At 52.6% G+C, this 13,035-nt stretch overlaps 2 protein-coding genes and 1 long non-coding RNA gene across 15 annotated transcripts in view; 1 reads left to right on the top strand and 2 right to left on the bottom strand.

The window, feature by feature from the left end:
• LOC127039341 (zinc finger protein 436-like) overlaps positions 1-13,035 on the top strand; it is a 782,343-nt gene that overhangs the window by 755,326 nt on the left and 13,982 nt on the right. The gene's annotated exons all lie outside the window — the stretch shown is intronic.
• The window catches only part of LOC127039472 (uncharacterized), a 591,654-nt gene that overhangs the window by 564,740 nt on the left and 13,879 nt on the right, over positions 1-13,035 (bottom strand). The gene's annotated exons all lie outside the window — the stretch shown is intronic.
• LOC127039459 (zinc finger protein 641-like) lies at positions 1,749-4,812 on the bottom strand. Of its 3 annotated transcripts, none has more exons than XM_050933227.1 (3): positions 4,640-4,812; positions 3,444-3,587; positions 1,749-2,049 (listed from the first exon to the last, which is right to left on the bottom strand). In XM_050933227.1, exons 1-3 carry the CDS (start codon positions 4,671-4,673, stop codon positions 1,856-1,858), a joined length of 372 nt encoding a protein of 123 aa, XP_050789184.1. In that variant the 5' UTR covers positions 4,674-4,812; the 3' UTR covers positions 1,749-1,855. The 3 variants fall into 3 exon arrangements, with proteins under 3 accessions (XP_050789184.1, XP_050789185.1, XP_050789186.1); XM_050933228.1 differs by having other exon boundaries at positions 3,474-3,587; XM_050933229.1 differs by having other exon boundaries at positions 1,749-2,046; positions 3,474-3,587.

The raw sequence follows: 13,035 nt of genomic DNA, 5'->3' as shown, positions 1-13,035 counted from the left end.
CACAAAGAGGTAGAAGACACTTTCATTTTAATTTAAAGTGAAATTCCAGACTAGGTTACATCTGATGTCTCAGAATCAGGATGAGAAATTCTCCCCTGATCCACTGAAACCTGCTTCACCCAGCACTGTCTCATTAGTGTTATTTACAGAAGTTTTAGAACCTACAGAACAGGCGGAAAAAACAGTTGACCCTCCCAGAAGTAGCTTTGCCAATAGAGGGAAAAGGGGATTTGAACAGTGCTTGGGATCCATTTGAAATCCCCTTCCAGGTCTGTGACACTTTCATTGCCTGCCAGAGTGACTCTGATTTAGGATCAAAGACGTCCAAGCACCATTCCCAAGCATGGACAGCCAAGAACATGACCTCACCGGACACGTTGGGAAGTGAAGGAATATAAAGGGGTGAACTCTGCATGGCTCAGACACAAGGTAACAGTTCTGGGGTGATGGGGAAGGACGGAATCTCTGAGTCGCCCCATCTCCTTCCAGTGTCACAGAGCCTGAAATAACCCTTATTTCCCTGACACTGCTCCAGTTCTTCATCATATTTAAATATATTTTACATGAGAAAAAAGTCAACAAAATAACTGCTCTTCTGCACAATCCAGGGTAATGTGAGAACAACTGGGAATGAGACAATCTGTCCTCAGACAGGAACTTGACGTCTGGAACAATAACTTTGCACTGGGAGGAGGAGTATAAATGTGAATCTCCAGATTTGTTTAGACAAGGAAATGTGATGGTGGTTAGGCAGATCAGGAGGAAATGTGCTAGATAACCCCACCCACTATCCATGGCCCATGTCTTTACTGCAAGAATAGCTGTCTTTTTACATCAGGAAAGTGAACTCAAGCTAGCTAACTCCATGGCAACCACAGTGATGAGACCCAGGTAGATTTTATCTCAACGTAGCTGGTTGAAGACACTCCCCATCTCCCCCACCTGGGGTGATGACATTCCTGATAGAAAGGACACCCACTCCCATGACTCGCAGGACAATGGAGTTGATAGAAAGGACCACAGGATCCACCCCAAAGACAGGCGAGCTTCAAAAGTGCGCAACTCATGTGGGAGCTGAGGGACTACAGTGGGCAAAAGATACAAACGGTCTTAACAATCACTATCTGGGAACTGTCAAAAGAATTAAAGAAAAAAAATCTTCTGACAGGTCTAGAGAAGGTTTTTATGAAGTTTATCTCCTTTACAGATTCTCTGATGTTTAGAAAGGCCTGAACTATGAGTGAAGCTTTTCCCACACTCGCAGCATTCATAGGGTCTCTGCCCGGTGTGGATTCTGTAATGTGTAATAAGGGTTGAGCTCCGAGAGAAGCTTTTCCCGCACTCACTGCATTCATAGGGTCTCTCTCCCGTGTGGACTCTCTGGTGAGAGATAAGGGAGGAGAGGTGAGTGAAACGTTTCCCGCAGTCACTGCATTCATAGGGTCTCTCTCCTGTGTGGATCCTCTGATGCATAGTAAGGTTTGAGCTCCGAGAGAAGCTTTTCCCACACTCACAACATTCATAGGGTCACTCTCCTGCGTGCGTTGTCTGATGAGAGGTAAGGGCTGATCTCTGAGTGAAACTTTTCCCGCACTCACAGCATTCATAGGGTCTCTCTCCTCTGTGTATTTGCTGATGCCTACTAAGGGCAGAGGTACGATTGAAGCTTTTCCCACACTCACAGCATTCGTAGAGTCTCTCTTTTGTGTGGATTATCTCATGTCGAATAAGGCCTGAATGGTAATTGAAGTTTTTCCCACACTCACTACACGTATTCTCTCGCTTCTCCGTGAGGATCTTCTCCTGGGATGTAGTTTCCTTGAGGTCCCTGTGAGTTCCCTGACAATTAATGGGTTCATCCACTCTCTCCTCTGAGTGGTTTCCCTGCTCTCTCTCGTCTCTGGTAACTTTCATCAGCTTTTCCTTGATCACGGGGGCTGGTCACGCTCCCTTTGGATCTTCGCAGTAATTCCCCTTGCACTTCGGCAAGCTCAGCATCTTCCTGGTGAGGATTCTGCTCCTCGCTCTCCCTCACCACCCCATCACCTGCTAGAAGAGAGGAGAAATCTCAGAATTGGGGATGGAAAGGCAGAGAGCAAACCCAAGTAAGTGCCGGAGAGACAGACATTAAAAATCAGCGACTGAATTCCCCCAAACTCATCCCCATAGGGGAGAGTGGAGGAGATCAATTCTGCTCCACACCCAGGACCGGCCTTTAGGGTGGGCCGTACGGGTGTCCCACCCAAGGGGGTGCCGGGCACAGGGTTTGGATTCCCATCTGACCTGCTGCTGAGAGGCTCGCTGGGCTGATGAAAACGGCACAGGGAGGCAGATAAGCAGCTGCGTGGGGGAGTGGAAGAGACCTGAGCTGCAGGGGGCAGTTGGACGACCAGCCGTCAGAGCCAGGTGACTGCTCCAGAGCAGAGGGGCCTCTCCACACACACAGTCCTTCACACACGCCCGTCAACATACACACACTCCTCATATCCTCTCCTTCACACACACACACACACACACACACACACACACACACACACACAGAGTCCCCCCCAACACACACACCAGGGCTCCCTGCATGCAGGTCACTTCCCCACCTGGGCTATGCTGAGACATCAGGAGCAGCTGCTCTCCTGCCCTCCCCTTACACAGCCTGCAGGGAAAGTGACCTGAGTGCAGGCAGCCCTGACGTCGCTCCTTGCTCCCCTCTCCCAGCCCCCCAGGGCTGCGTGGGGCAGGGGAGCAGCAGTCCAGTGGGGGAGTGAGCAGCAATGCCAGCTGCTTTGTGCATCTAGGTCAGGTTCCCCACTTGGGTGCAGGAGGATGCAAGGGTTAGGGGCAAAGGGGGCACAGTGCAGGGGTTGGGGGCTCAGGAAGGGGCAGGTATTGAGGTGCAGGGGGCAGGGTTTGGGGTGAAGGGGGTATGCACCACGCAGGGGTTCAGAGTGCAGGAGGGAGGTGCAGGGGGCATGAGTGAAGGGGGCACAGTCCTGGGATTAGGGGCACAGGAGGGAGGGGAAGGGGTTGGGGTGAAAGGGCACAGTGCAGGGCATTGGGGCACAGGAGGGGGCAGGTGTTGGGAGGGGCTGGAGGGGGCAGAAGTTAGGAGTGAAGGGGGAGCAGGTATTTGGAGGGAAGGGGGCACAATGCAGGGGCTGGGGGGAAGGGAGAGTGGGGAGCCTGGCGAGCCCATGGGGGACAGAGGGAATGGGGAGGTGCCATGCCCATGGGAGCAAGGGGCACCAAAATGCAAGTTTGCCCCGGGTGCCATTTCCCTAGGGCCAGCCCTGCCCACACCCCATCCGAACACTCAGTCGGAAGGGAGGCAGCTCCAGCCAAGGTGTCAATCACCATCTGTAAGAAGCCAGGAGTGAGATCTGCTGGGGACTGTCCTGAGCTCACAGAGTCTGTGTGGGGAATCCCAGCTGGTTCTCTCAGGCACTTACAGTTTCTGGGTTGGTTTAATGTTTCCTCACCTGTCCAGGGACTTCTCAGGATCTCGTTTTCCTCTGAACCCTGGAGATCCAGGACCCACGGCTCTTCTCCTCCTTCCAGCTGGGAGATCACAGAGGGTTTGGAAACTGGAAACCCTGCTCAAGGGAAAGAAAACAAGGGAGGCAGGAGTGTACTTTGCCCACCTCTAGTATAGATGGTAACTAAACAAACCTCTGCGAACTAGGAAATGAGAAGTTAATGTAAACCCCCCCCCCCGCTTCAATGCAACCTTAACTTTGCCCCCAACTCTTAACCCTGCAGCTGGCAAGAACCACTGAGGATGGTTCTGTGTGGGCCGTTCAAAGGTTAACAAACTGCCACAGGGACTCAGGTATTCAGCTCAATGCAGCAGTAACGGGATGAATTCTATGGTCTGTGGTATAAAGGACATCAGAGTAGATGACCTAATAGTCACATCTGGCCTTCAAAGCTATGAACCTATAATCGATCCGATGAAAGACTAAGAGAACGTGCCATTGTCTGTGCTGTGTTCACAGATGGGAATCCCAGCATCTATCCGCATGCCTCCAGCTGCGTGCACTGGGCCAGCTGTAGCTGTGACTGGCTGATGGAGGGATGGGTTGGAGCAGCTGGGCAGAGTTGTGCCTGTGCTACGCAGAGAGGTGCATGTGAAACTTGGGGGGTCAATTCTACCTCATTTCCGTGCTGAGTGTTGTAGGCTTTGTCAGCAAAGGTGCCCTAGGGTGTGTTCTTGCCATGGGGATTGTCAGCACCCTGGTGGCATATGTTCGAGTGATCTGTGGGGCTTAGTGAGGGGTAAGTGAAGGCAGTGACTCACAAGGAAAACTCAGGTTGAGGGCAAAGGGGTGGTAACACTTTGCAAGTCTGAGATGGTCTGTGTGCAGGAGGTTCAGTACTGGAGAGCAGCCCAGGGGGAGGAAGCTTCTGTTTGCTATGATGGAGATGAACCCGATTATCTTAGCAAAGAGAAGCTGTGAGACTTTCTGCTGGACTGCTCTGTTCCCAGAGCGCTCTGTAACAGGGGAGGGCAGAGGACTAGTGTGTGTGTCACTGGCATGTCGGGGCGCTGCTGAAACCAGACAGAGCAGAGGTGGCATTGTGGGAGTGGTGTGAACCTAAACTTTTCATTTCCCCTTCTAAGAACCGAGGGGACGGGAATCCTTACCCGGCAAGGTCACCTTCTCATAGTTCTCCTGCATGATGTCTCTGTAAAGGGTTCTGCGAGTGGGGTCCACCAGAGCCCCCTCTTCCCTGGTGAAATACACAGCCACCTCCTCAAAGGTCACCAGCCCCTGAAAGAGCAAGAGTCCAACACTCAATACCTGCTGCCCCACTCATAGCCCCACTATTCATGGGGGAAAGCAGCCAATCAAATGGAAGCTCTGAGAGAGAAACAGTCGGCAGAGTCCTGTCCCCACACTGCTGAGAGCAGCCAGGGGCACCACGGTGAGAGAACAAAGAGAGACCCCTTGTCTCTGCCTGCAGATCCATCACACACCTACTAGCCAGGGGCTGATACAACCCCATGGTAGGAACCCAACACCCTCCCCACTGCCAGCAGCTGGATGTGAGGGGCCGGGACATCTTCCCTACACCTCCCTGGTGGGGGTCCCCTTTCCATGTCACACCAGCCCCTGGCTAGCAGGCTGAGGGCTCAGCACTGGAAGTCTGGTCAGTTTTCCCAGCCCTGCTGAGGGGGTTGGTTTCTCTATTTCCTGTTTCACAAATTAGGGAATTTTCTCCCCCAAGACCCAAGTGTTTGTTCTGAGGATCTAGGCCCATGTTAACAAGTCCCAGCAGGTTTGTCACATTCTGTCCCCCTCCCTTTCCTCACCCAGGGTATTCCCTGCCCCCTCCAGCCCTAACTCCCCACAAGTTGCCATCTCTTCAGTATTTCCTGCCCCTCCCCCTCCAACTGGAACACACCAGCAACCCTCCAATAACCCCTACCTGAGCTGACGCCACTGCAGCCAGAGAGCCCCCCCGGCCGGGCACGGAGGAGTTAATGCCTTCCTGTGCCGCGCAACCCCACCCGCTCCCAGCTGCTCCAGCCCCTCCCTGTGCCCTGCAACCCCCCCCAGCTGCTCCAGCCCCTTCCTGTGCCCTGCAACCCCGCCCGCTCCCAGCTCCTCCAGCCCCTTCCTGTGCCCCCAACCCCGCCCACTCGCAGCTGCTCCAGCCCCTTCCTGTGCCCCCACCCCCCCGCAGCTGCTCCAGCCCCTTCCTGTGCCCCCAAACCCCACCCGCTCCCAGCTGCTCCAGCCCCTCCCTGTGCCCTGCAACCCCCCCCAGCTGCTCCAGCCCCTTCCTGTGCCCTGCAACCCCGCCCGCTCCCAGCTCCTCCAGCCCCTTCCTGTGCCCTGCAACCCCGCCCGCTCCCAGCTCCTCCAGCCCCTTCCTGTGCCCCCCCCGCAGCTGCTCCAGCCCCTTCCTGTGCCCCGCAACCCTGCCCCGCTCCCCCGGGCTGTAGCGCTCGCCGGGGCTGACACCCTCCGCAGGGGCTGGGAGGGGGCGAGCTGCTACACCAGCCCCTGCCCCTCTCCTGCTCCCGCCCCTTTGCACCGGCAGCGGGGTTATGGCCGGGCCGGGAGCGCAGCGCGGTGGGACCCGGGCAGTGCGGGGGGCGGACACGCTCCAGCCGGGGGGGGGTCAGGGCTGGGGGTCGGGGTGTGGGGGGGGTGGTTATTGCACGGGGGTCACAAGCCCCCCCAGCTCTGCCGCTCCCCGGAAAAGGCGGGGGGGGTCCTAAGAGGCACTAGCAGAGGAAGAGGGGGCAGGGTCAGGGTCCAGGCACGTCCCTTACCTGGGCTAGAAAAAAGTGGAAGCGCCCCCGGGGTAGGCTGGGAGATGTAGTTCCTGACTCTCCCTGCACAGGAAGTGACGTTGGGTGGGAGAGAAGAAGCCGAATTGCAAACGCGCGCGTTCCGCTGCGGCTCTGCCTGGCTCGCGCGGGGCCGTTGGAGCCTCTTCCGGGGCCGGAGAAGGGTTTGTGCCGTGGGGGCTCTGAGCATGCGCAGATCGGGGAGGAGGAGAGTCCCGCTAGAGCCGCCCTGGGGCCGCCCCGGGCTCTACCCGCCCCGCTGCGGAGCTGCAGCTCCAGGTCCCGGCGCGAGCCCCGGGGGAGGCCGGGCCGGGCGGTGACTCTGCCCCAGTGTCCGGCGGGGGGAGGGGAGGGACCCGGCATCTCGCAGCGCCGGGATCTGCCCCGGGGGGGGGCAGCGCCCGCGGGGGGCTCGGAGCTGCTGTCCCCGCAGGAGCCCAGCGCCCCCCGGGCCCGGCCAGGCTCTGCCCTGGGGCCCCGCGGGGGGAGGGGCCCGGCCCCACTGGGGTCCCTGCGTGGGGCCGGGCGGGGGCTGGGGGGTGAGACCGGGCTGGGGGGCTGGGAAAGGGGCGGGTGGGAAATGTCTGTGCCCCCCCCGTCGGGACCCCCCTCCTCTCCCGTCCTGCCCCCTTTCTCGCTAGAGAGCAACGAGCAGCACCCAGGGTGACCCCCCCTTCCACAAACCCCTGAGAAGTTCCCTGTTCCCTTCCCCCCATTGTGCCCCATTTTCTGTCCTCTTGGCCAATGGCCAGTTCAGATCTCAGGTTTGGGGTGTTTCCCCCATTTTCACCTACAGGGATTTGTCCTTGTGTGGGTGGGAAATGATTCCCCCAAGTGATTTCTGAACTGGGCAGGGGGTGAATGGGCAGAGGCTGGGGGGGCCCTGAGACAGGGACACCTCTGGGCTGGGCTGGGGGGGCCACTCTCTGGTGGCAACAGGGCGTGGGAAGGGCCAGGAAGGGGAGGGAGGAGAAAGTGTCCCCCATGGAGATGGCCCAGCCCCAAGTTTCCTAGTCCAGTTACTTCTCCCTCCCCATCACCTGCTAGTCACATGTGTGACTAGAGAGTCAGGAACTACATCTCCCAGCCTGCCCCTGGGGCGCTTCTGCTTTTTCTTGCCCAGGAAAGGGAGGTCCCCAGGGTAGGTACTGTGACCTTCTGACTCCAGCCCCGCTCCTTTCCCCTGTGAAAAGACATCACCAGGGCTCCCTCCTGGCCCTGTGAGTGTGAGGCAAGAAGAATCCATCCCATCCTGTTGTTGATTCAATATCCCTGTATAATCTCCTCTAATTTCCCCTCTTTTCTCTTGAACTGTTGAATCGACACATAAAATCTCCCCACATGTTGATGCTTGTCCCTTATATTGGCGAATATTTAGTTTGTGCCTCATTGTCTCTTCAGTTCTGAAATACTGATATCAACTTCTAAAAAATCTTCCCACTTTTCTCCCCAGGTGTGTGACTGAGATCAGAGGTCCTATCATACTGAGCGTGGCCCTGTTCTGCCAGGCGCTGTGGAGACCCCAGGTGAGATCAGACCGCACTGTTGTCCAGGTAAAACTGAGACCTGCACCGAGATCACGGCCCCCATTATGCCAGGCAACGCACGACTGTGACCCAAACCGCTGCCTCCATTGTTCTGGGCACTTCAGAGACCTCGACTGAGATCTGTGTCCCCATTGGGTCTGGCATTGCACTGACCCTAACAAAGATCACACCCCACCACTGTACTGTGCACTGCACAGACCCTGACAGAGATCCTGCCCCTACATTTTGCCAGTTGCTGCAGGGCCCCTAAACAAAATCAAGGTTCCTGTAATGCTGGGAGTTGCAGAGTCCCCAAGTGAGATCAGGCTTCCTGTTGTGCATGGCTCTGCACAGACACTGACCAAGATCAGGGGCCCCATTGTGACAGGTGCGGACAAGACACCAAGAGTATCTCTACCCTGCTGTTAAACCCCCAGCTGGCCCATGCCAGCTGACTCAGGCTCAGAGGGCTCAGGCAAAGGAGCTGTTTAATTGCAGTGTAGATGTCTGGGCTCAGGCTAGAACCAGGCTGTAGGACCCTGCGAGGTGGGAGGGTGCCAGACCTTGGGCTGCAGCCCAAGCCAGAACATCGACACCACAATTAAACAGCCCCACAGCCTGAGCCGTGTGAGCCCAAGTCAGCGGGCACGGGCCAGCCGCTGGTGTTTGACTGCAGTGTCGACATCCCCACAGGGACAGGCCTTGCCCCAAAAAGCTGAAAGGCTAAATAGGCCAATGGTGGGAGGCGACTCTCCATTTTACAGTTGGGGAAACTGAAGCTCAGAGAGCTGAAGTGATTTGCTCAAGTTTGCATGGAGAAATTGTGGCAAAACTGGGAACTGAACCCAGATTGTTTGAATTCTTGCCTCTCCCCTTATCCACAAACCCAGTGTGTGTGTATACAGTGTTGGTTTGGTCTGTGTTTGCCTTGCATTGGCTTCCAAGGGAGACTGTGGAATTTCCTTCACTGGTGGTTTTTAAGACCAGGTTAGAGTTACACCAGTCTGGGAATGTCTAAGGATACTTGGTTCTGCCTCAGCCCAGGAGGCTGGAGTAGACGACCTCTCAAGATCCCTTCCAGGCCTACATTGAAATAATTCTCTTTTGTGCTGTGCCCTGTTCTACGCTGAGCTGTTTTGCATGGTGCCTTTTGGAACTATGATGCACCATGTTGTGTTGCATAGTTTTATGATGCTTTGTTTTGCCTTAGCTTGTTTGGTACCTGTGTTATGTTGGTTTGAGTTGAACTATTTTGCATTGTGTACTTTTGTCCTAAGATGTGTTAGTTTGCATTGTGTTGCTTTCTTCTCCTTAGTATTGTGTCATTTTATGCTATGCAATGTAGTTTTTTGTTTTGTTGTTGTTTGAATGGCCTGACGACATGTTGTTGTGGTTTTTCTCTGTATGTTGTTTTATACGTATATATCACATAGCATCCTTTACATGTAGGGCTAGATAGGACCTCAAGATGTCATCAAGTCCAGCTCTCTCTGCCGAGGTAGGACCAAGTATATGTTGATTATCTCTAACAGAGGTTTGTCCTACTTGTTCTTAAAAACTTGCAGGAAAAGAGACTCCACAGCCCCCCTTGTAAGACTATTCCAGAGCTGAACTAGCTCAGCTCTTATGACAACCACACAGATGTTAATGGTGAGCAGCTGTGGAGAGAGAGGAGACCCCAGTGATTGGGCAGCTAGGTAAAGAGACTAAAGTTCGGAGGAAAAACATTGATGTGTGCAAGGTCTGTGACAGAGCTAGAACTAGATCCCAGTTCTAGTGGCACCATACTGCTGTTTTGGGCACTGAAGGTCTCTGCCACCCTGGTGTTTTAGGCACTGGTGCAAACCCTTAGTACAGACAGACTTTACACTAGTGCACTCTGGCACTGGTGCACCATGTGCCTGTTTGAAGGTTTGGTGTGTCTGTGTGTGGGGAGCAGTGATCTCACTGAGGCCTGGGGCTGGCTGACCAGTGCAGCTGGAAAGGGAGGGGCAACAGTGAGTGCTGGAGGTGTGAGCCAGGAGCACAACCCCACAGAACTGGACACTGACTTCTCCTAACCCATGACACACACACCCAGCTGTGTACAGGGACCGCAGCTGAGCTGCCTTGCCAAGACAGGCTGTGCATCCATGGACAAACCACCTCTTCCTGCAGCCTAATACAATGGGGTCTGGTGACCTTTCCAAGCTGCGGGTGATGTGGCTCTGGCGTTAATGGGGTCTGTTCCTGGCTCTGTCCCTGACCTGCTTGGTGACCTTGGGGAAGTCTCCCTCCAAAGAGATCACAATCCAAGTAGACAATGGGTAGGAGGAAAACAGAAAGGGGCTGTGGACTGTCCCTCTCTGTGCAGTGCCCAGCAAAATGGGGGTGCTGGTCTCAGTCAGGTTCTCTGCCATGTGCTGCACGATGGGGGCCCTGATCTCCATCAGTGTCTGTGCAACACAAAGCACAGTTTGTAGACTCACAGACTTTAAGGGCAGGAGGTTGAGGTGTATTTCAGATGAGGTCTCATCGGTGCCTTTTATAACAGTACTAACCCTCTCATGTGTCTGCTGGAAATACCTCACCTGATGTATCCTAGGACTGTGTTAACCTATTTCATGGCTGCATCACATTGGCAGCTCATAATTGTCCTGTGATCAGCCAATACACCCAGGTCTTTCTCCTCCTCTGTCACTTCCAATCGATAAATCCCCAGCTTATTGCAAAATTATGCACTTGGAGACTAACAACTAGAATTTGTGCACTATTAATTTTCATCCCATTTCTGTTACTCCAGCTTTCAAGGACATGCAGGTTTTCTTGTATGATTTTCCTGTCCTCCTCCATATTGGCAATCCCTCCCGACTTTGTGTCCCACTCCCACTTCTTGTGCCAAGATCACTAATAAAAGTGTTAAGTAAGATTGGTCCCAAGACTGATCTGAGGAACTCCACTAGTAAATCCCTCCAGCCTGACCCCCTTGTAGACTCCCTTTAAACAATTCTTTATTGACCTTTCGGTTCTCATATTAATCCCCATCTTCTCCAATTTAACGAATAGTTTCCCATGTGGAACTGTATCAAAAACCTTACTGACATCCAGATCAGGTTTCTGTGGCACAATCTACCTTTTGTAACACCACGTTTTATTTATTTATAGTGCTGAAGGCTGGGAGGAAGTGTTAGCAATAGGCTGAGAATGGCCATGTGGAGGTAGGGGAGGGGATGGCAGACAGTGGGGAGGTGGGGGAGATGCGGCATTGGAGGTGTATCTGGGAATGTGTTTTGTAGGAGTCCGTGTCTCTGCTCCCTGTGGCCGTGGTGCATTCCATACCAAAGCAGCACGTCAGCAGAGCAGACGCACACACCGTAGCTCTGCCTGTAACACGCAGCATTCACTGCCAGACGGGCTGAGTGATTGGCTGGGATGGATTCACTTGGACAACGGTCTGAGGCTCTCATAGTTTGAGATGTTCCTTTGTGTATAGTTAATTCTTTCCATTTATTATTTTCCCCCTACCTATGCCTGATGCCGCTCTCTTCTTTACTTGCTTTGGTTATTTCAGTTCCAGTTTTTAAATGGGATCTAAGATTTGCAAAGCTGAATGAAAGATAAACAAACAGAACCATTTGAATGTTGGCCTATAGCTGGTTGAACTGTACCTGGTGAAGGTCAGCTGTAATGACCGGGTTCCTTATTGCATTTTCCGGTGGGGCGGATAAAGTGACGTCAAAGAGTCAAATGCGCATTTTAGGGCAAAAGGGCTATATGCATGAGAAATGAACTGACACTTAATTTCCATTTCTTAATGCCTAAAATTTTGACACTCGCTCACACCAATTTTTTTTTAAAGCGATGCCCAGCACACAGTCAAGTTAATGAATGAAAGCACACCCATTATTGATTGCTTTCTGTTGCATGAGCATCTGATTAAGCACCTGATTAAAACTGTACCAATGTAAGTGAAAATGCATCAACCCAGCTTAGCTTCAGGATGTTCAGATGTTTCTAAATTAAATACATGGCAGAATGGTTAATGGGGAAAATACACTGAAATGCCTCTACCCAGTCCTGTTGACTTCTCCCAACCGTCCTATGAGTTCTGGCCTCTTAATCAACTGAGCTCCCAGTCCCACTTCAGCTGTGCCCTCTCCTAACCTAACCCATTTCTACTGCAATTGTTCATTCCCCTCGTCAAGGCAGGGGGTTGGTGCTACAGCCACTAAGACACCTGTGTTAATCACTGTCTCTCATACTGGGGCTATTTAGATTTCAGGGAATGATTTCTCAGAATTACTGACTCTGGGAGGTGGGAGAGAGCAGAGGCTCAGAGGGGGTTTGCTCTTAGGGACACGTTCAACTCTGGTAGCCTCCATGTTACCTCGTCCTCCACCCTCCCTCATGTGTCTCTGATCATTTGTCAGAGTGTCATCTTCTGATCATAATGCCACTGGCCTCAGCAGAGCTCCCAGACAGGAGCTATGTCACGAGGGGGTTATGGTACTGAGAGTGAAATACATCACAGGGAGGGTGTAATTATCCTGAAATGAAACATTCCAGTCTAGGAAGTGAAAGATTTCAAGTACTTCATTACTTAAAATTATGCTTGAAATGATTGGATTTTTATGAATTAAATTGCAGCAAACGTTCATTTTACTGTACACACATGCACACACAGATGGAAAAATATTTATATAGGTAATATACAGAAATGCTTCTGGAGAAAGTGGAGTTTGATTTAAGGATGTTGACACTGTATATTTTGCCTGTGACATTGACAATTTCTCTTTGAACAGTTATATGATTTGGCTTTTGGAAACTCAACAATTACTGTAATTAAATAATTGTCGTCTGACGACCCCCATAACTTCCCACAGCTCTGAACATTGAAATTGTAAACATTGAAAAAAGGGCTTAAAAATAAATATCACTATCTATTGAAATTAAAAGAAAGAAATAGACAAAATGAATTTTGACAAACCCACTTAACAGCAATTGCAATATGTTAGGGGACGGAAATTCACAACTAAGGCACCAACCTTAATTCTGTCCTGTAGTGACACCAGGCAATTGCCGTAGGGCTACAAATTAGGCATTTTAGTATATAAAGTTCTAGATTCCAAATTGGTATGATCTAAAGACACATGAGATCTTTTCCACAGGATATCACCGTCACTGGGTGGTTTCTCTTGTTGGTAATTCCCAGAAGTGAAGAGATTAATAACATTT

The sequence above is a fragment of the Gopherus flavomarginatus genome, chromosome 23 (assembly GCF_025201925.1).
Source record: "Gopherus flavomarginatus isolate rGopFla2 chromosome 23, rGopFla2.mat.asm, whole genome shotgun sequence".
NCBI classification, from domain to species: Eukaryota; Metazoa; Chordata; order Testudines; family Testudinidae; genus Gopherus; species Gopherus flavomarginatus.
Note: the sequence above shows the minus strand (reverse complement) of the source record. Positions and strands in the feature narration are given on the sequence as shown.

Coding starts and splice junctions, on each gene's coding strand:
- LOC127039459 (XM_050933227.1), bottom strand. CDS start 4,673: ATGCAGGAGAACTATGAGAAGGTGACCTTGCCGG. Junction 3,588..4,639: donor TGAGAAGGTGACCTTGCCGG/GTAAGGATTCCC, acceptor TCCCTTGAGCAG/GGTTTCCAGTTTCCAAACCC. Junction 2,050..3,443: donor ATTAAACCAACCCAGAAACT/GTAAGTGCCTGA, acceptor CCTCTCTTCTAG/CAGGTGATGGGGTGGTGAGG.